Source organism: Theropithecus gelada, chromosome 19 (assembly GCF_003255815.1).
Source record: "Theropithecus gelada isolate Dixy chromosome 19, Tgel_1.0, whole genome shotgun sequence".
NCBI lineage: Eukaryota > Metazoa > Chordata > Mammalia > Primates > Cercopithecidae > Theropithecus > Theropithecus gelada.
The window spans coordinates 771,511-776,461 of record NC_037687.1 but is presented as its reverse complement, the minus strand read 5'-3'; the positions used below and the strand labels follow the sequence as shown (position 1 = coordinate 776,461).

At 64.4% G+C, this 4,951-nt stretch overlaps 1 protein-coding gene across 2 annotated transcripts; it reads right to left on the bottom strand.

Annotated features, from left to right (window-relative positions):
- Window positions 1–207: 207 nt before the first annotated feature.
- CFD (complement factor D) lies at window positions 208–4,478 on the bottom strand. 2 transcript variants are annotated; one of them, XM_025366707.1, is made up of 5 exons: window positions 4,399–4,478; window positions 2,739–2,895; window positions 2,507–2,651; window positions 1,800–2,057; window positions 208–568 (listed from the first exon to the last, which is right to left on the bottom strand). In XM_025366707.1, the coding sequence occupies exons 1-5, from the start codon at window positions 4,451–4,453 to the stop codon at window positions 422–424; spliced, it is 762 nt and encodes a 253-aa protein (XP_025222492.1). In that variant the 5' UTR covers window positions 4,454–4,478; the 3' UTR covers window positions 208–421. The 2 variants fall into 2 exon arrangements, with proteins under 2 accessions (XP_025222492.1, XP_025222491.1); XM_025366706.1 differs by having other exon boundaries at window positions 4,378–4,477.
- Window positions 4,479–4,951: the final 473 nt, after the last annotated feature.

The following is a 4,951-nucleotide window of genomic DNA, read 5'->3' as shown; positions in this document are numbered from 1 at the left end:
TCCACCCGCCTCAGCCTCCCAAAGTGCTAGGATTACAGGCATGAGCCACCACGACTTTTTTTTTTTTTTTTTTTTTTTTATAGAGAGAGACAAGATTTCACTGTTTCCCAGGTCACAGCTCACTGCAGCCTCGACTTCCCGGGCTCAAGTCATCCTCAGCCTCCTGAGTAGCTGCAACCACAAGTGCCCACCTCCATGCCCCCCAACTGCCCAGCTAATTTTTTATTTTTTTGTAGAGATGGAGTCGCGCTATGTGGCCCAGGCTTATCTCGAACTCCTGAGATCCAGTGATCCTCCCACCTCGGTCTACCCCTCTGCATATAGTAGGTGCTCAATAAAGACCAACCAGATGCAGGAGTGGATGACTTTATTGCTCACGACTTTATTGCTCCGGTGACCCCGATCTTCAGGCCTCAGCGTCCTAGGCCAGGACGCTGTCGATCCAGGCCGCATAGCTCGCCACGCGAGTGTAGATCCCGGGCTTCTTGCGGTTGCCGCAAACTCGCGAGCCCGAGGTGACCACGCCCTCGAGCACGCCCCCGCACACCAGCGGGCCCCCGGAGTCGCCCTGTGGGGACAGGACGGGGCCGTGAGGGACGGCCCGCGTCCACCCCAGCCCCACACGCCCGACCCCCTCACCTGGCTGCAGTTCCCGCCCCGCAATTCTCGCTCCTCCCTCCCGCCTTAATCTGGTCTTCACTGGTCAATATCCCCTGCCACGCCCATCGCATAGGCCGCACCTACAAGCCACGCCCCTCTATGCCCGTCCCCAGCTCCTGGCCACACCCCCTCTGGCCTCAATCTCACCACGTGTTCCCCCTACCCCACCCCACTCCAGGCCCTTTCCAGGATGGGGTCCCACACCTCATCCCTGCTCTACCAGGCTTTGACTTACCGTAGATCCCACTTCTGCCCTAACGCGTCTCAGTGGCCACCTGCTCCGCTCAATCCCCACTCACCTCAGGCACGCCCCTTCCTTAGAGCCCCACCCAATCTTGGCCCTGGCTACCACGCAACCCTCGACTTGTCCTAGGCCTCGGCCCTGCTCAGGACCCCTACTCTTCCCCGCCGCAGCAGGGATTCCACTCTGCACCAGCCCAGCCCCTTCAGAGGTTCCCGCCCCTTCCCCCTGCCCCGCCCCGTCCACCTGCCCCGCCCCGTCCACCGGCCCCCCTCTTCCTCCACATGCCCCGCCCCTTACCTCCCACCCTTTCCCTCGGACCTGCCCTTTTCCCCGCCCTGCCCCTTCACCGGCCCCACTCTCCCCACAGGTACCGCCCCTTCCTGCAGGCCCCGCCCCCATGCCCCACCCCGCTTCCTGGCCTCGCCCCCTTGTAGTCCCTCTGTTACTGGACTCCGCCCCCTCCTCGAGGCCCGCCCCCAACCCAACCCTAACCCACAAGTCCTTCCACATCCCACCCGTTCCTGCCCATTTTGCCCGCCCTGACCTTTCTTCAGCCCCACCCTCCCCACAGGCCCTGCACCTTCTCCAGGCCCCGCCCCCACAGCCCCGCCTCATCCCACAGGCCCCGCCCCTCACCCAGGCCCCGCCCACAGGCCGCCCTCATGCCCCGCCCCCATGACACCGCCTCATCCCGCAGGCCCCGCCCCATCCAGGCCCCGCCCATATGCCGCCCTCATGCCCCGCCCCTTCGGTCCCGCCCCTCCACGCGCCCCGCCCCTTGCCTGGGCCCAGTTCCTACTTGCCCCCCCGCTTCCCGCCCCCTCTTCGGGACCTGCCCCAGTCCTGCGGGCCCCGCGTTTCCTCCCAGGCCCGCCAGTTCCTCCTGAAGGCTCACTTTGCAGCTGTCCCGGCGGTTGCTCTCCGCGCACATCATACGCTGGGTGATGGCGCCGTCGTGGTGCGTGCGCCGGTTGCAGGTGGCGCGGTCCAGCACTGGCAAGAGCACGTGCTGCAGGCGGTCCGGGCGGCGGCCCGCGTGGCTGACTATACCCCAGCCGGCCACGTCGCAGAGAGTGCCCGGCTCCACGTCGCGGTCCACGCGCTGCCAGGGCAGGGGGCGCACAGCAGGGCCCAGCGTGGCTTTCTCGGACAGCTAGGGATGGAGGCGGACGTCAGGGTTGGGGTGCGGGGGTGCGAGGCCGGGGAGGATGCCGCGAAGCTCGGGGAGACGGGAAGGGGGAGGTGGGCATCAGGGCAGGGGGAGAGGTGGGCATCAGGGCAGGGACGGGGGTCTCTGCAGCAGGAGAGATCTAGGCTAGACCCTGGGTGGGGGTGCAGGTGGGGGTGGGGTGGGTGCGAGGGTCCCCAGTGCAGCCGCAGAGGTGGAGGCTGGACCTGGGGTGGGGATGCAGGGGATGGGGGGGCTCCCAACGCAGCCAGACAGGTCGAGGCTGGACCCGGGGTGAGGGTGCAGGGGTTGTGGGGCGGGGTCCCCATGCAGCAGGAGAGGTCGAGGCTGGACCCTGGACCCAGGGCGGGGTGGAGTGAGGGTGGGCCGGGGGTCCCAGCGCCTCAGCGGGGACTGCGCTACACCGGGCCGACCTGCAGCAGGAGGAGGTCGTGGTCGATGGTGTCGGGCCGGCTGTCCGGGTGGGGCACTGCGCGGAGCACGTCGTACAGGCGCTTGGAGGGCTCCGGCTGCGACAGGGAGTGCGCGCCCAGGAGAACCTGCACCTTCCCGTCGGCCCTGGGGACCGGGCGGAGTCCGCGGTCGGTGCCAGCCGAGTCCCCCCACCCCACCCGGGCTCTTCCCCCGCGCGGCGCGGGCACTCACGCGTCCTCCAGGCAGTGCGCCGCGCTCAGCACCCACTGCTCGGCCACCAGGACGCCGCCGCACAGGTGCTCGCCGTTCACCTGCACCGACGCCATGTAGGGCCGCGCGTGGGCCTCCGCCTCTCTGCCGCCCAGGATCCGACCGCGGGGCTGCGCCGCTGTGGGTGGGCGGGCGTGTGAGGGCCACGGGGTGGACTCCACCCCCGGGCGAGGCCGCCTGGCGGGATCCCAGCTCTCACCCCCGCAGGCCGCTCCCCCCAAGAATCCCATCTCAGGGCGCTGTTTCCAGCACTTTGGGAAGCCGAAGGGGCGGTGGGTGGGTGGGGGCAGATCACGAGGTCAGGAGTTCGAGACCAGCCTGGCCAATATGGTGAAACCCCGTCTCTACTATAAAAAGAAATACGGGCCGGGCTCGGTGGCTCGAGCCTGTAATCCCAGCACTTTGGGAGGCCGAGACGGGCGGATCACGAGGTCAGGAGATCGAGACCATCCTGGCTAACCCAGTGAAACCCTGTCTCTACTAAAAAATACAAAAAACTAGGCCGGGCGAAGTGGCGGGCGCCTGTAGTCCCAGCTACTCGGGAGGCTGAGGCAGGAGAATGGCGTGAACCCGGGAGGCGGAGCTTGCAGTGAGCAGAGATCTCGCCACTGCACTCCAGCCTGGGCCACAGAGTGAGACTCTGTCTCAAAAATAAATAAATAAAAATAAAAATAAATAAATAAATAAAAAGAAATACAAAAAATTAGCCGGTGTGGCCAATAATCCCAGTTATTCGGGAAACTGAGGCAGGAGAATCGCTTGAACCCGGGAGTCGGAGGTTGCAGTGAGCCGAGATCACACCACTGCACTCCAGCCTGGGCGACGGAGCCAGACTCCCTCTCAAAAAAAAAAAAAAGAGGGCCGGGCGCGGTGGCTCAACCCTGTAATCCCAGCACTTTGGGAGGCCGAGGCGGGTGGATCACGAGGTCAGGAGATCGAGACCATCCTGGCTAACATGGTGAAACCCCGTCTCTACTAAAAATACAAAAAACTAGCCGGGCGTGGTGGCGGGCGCCTGTAGTCCCAGCTACTTGGAGGCTGAGGCAGGAGAATGGCATAAACCCGGGAGGCGGAGCTTGCAGTGAGCCGAGATCGCGCCACTGCACTCCAGCCTGGGTGACACAGCGAGACTCCGTCTCAAAAAAAAAAAAAAAAAAAAAAAAAGAAAGAAAATAAAGAATTCCATCTCCGTCTTGGGGCCCCTCCGCATTGCAAACTCAGATATGCGTGGGCCAGAATGCCCCAGAGTACGGAACCCACAGTGGGCCGGGGATGGGGGGCAGATCCCAGCTCCCCCGCCCTGGGCACAATGCCTTCCAGTTGGACATAAGAGAAGTAGGGCTGAGCTAACCAGTGCCCGGGCCAGCCCAGTCAGCCAGGCAGAACCGTTTTCCACGCAGACATCAGACTCTGTCTGCAAGAAAAGCTGATTCCAGCAAGTGCCAATTTCCAGTCCGAATCTTCTAGAATTTCTCAGCGCTCAGAGCCTACCATTGGTGAGGAGAGACACCCCCTTCCTGCCCACCTGGAGGGGCTGGAGGACCGTCCGTGTGACCAAGGGGAGCACCTGGCCCACACCCCTACACACCCCACCCCTCACCCCAGGCCCAGGCCCCCTCACCGCAGGCGGCCACTCCTAGGAGGACCAGAACTGCCAGGTGCTCCCAGCTGTGCATGGTGAAGCCGCTGTGGCTGAGACACTGACCCAGGCGGGACCCTGGGGCTGCTTTTATAAGGGTGGAGGGGGTGGGAGGCTCCCAGGGGCCCTGTCCGCGGGGTGGGCAGCGGCCCAGCTGGGGAAAGGGGAACCCGCCCGCCCAGCCTCCGCCCTCCCGGGGACTGGGTTACCTCCTGCCAGACTCACACCGGAGTCCACAAGTCGCTGGGAGACCCTCCGGCCTCTGTAAGCCTGACGGCCTGCTGGCCCTGGGTGGAGGGCAGTCCCTCAGATGGGTGGGAGGCAGAGAGGGGGACTGCACCCACCCCAGCCCCCTGGCCCCAACTTCACCAGACACAGAGTCTCCGAGCCTTGTTTCACAATCCTAGTTAGAGGCCACAGCATGTAAACAACCCACTTCCTTGTCCTGCTACCCCCCGCTTCTTCTCTTCCTCCTCCAAATTAGAGAGAAGGTCTGATGGGGATAGAAAGGTCACTTGACACCCTTGTTTCTGTC

What these genes read in the sequence shown, in the direction of transcription:
- CFD (XM_025366706.1), bottom strand. Translation starts at nt 4,453, where the DNA reads ATGCACAGCTGGGAGCACCTGGCAGTTCTGGTCCTCCTAGGAGTGGCC. An exon ending in GCGCACTGCCTGGAGGACGC is followed by an intron (nt 2,652 to 2,738) that starts GTGAGTGCCCGC and finishes CCCGGTCCCCAG; the next exon opens with GGCCGACGGGAAGGTGCAGG. An exon ending in ACCGCCGGGACAGCTGCAAA is followed by an intron (nt 569 to 1,799) that starts GTGAGCCTTCAG and finishes CTGTCCCCACAG; the next exon opens with GGCGACTCCGGGGGCCCGCT.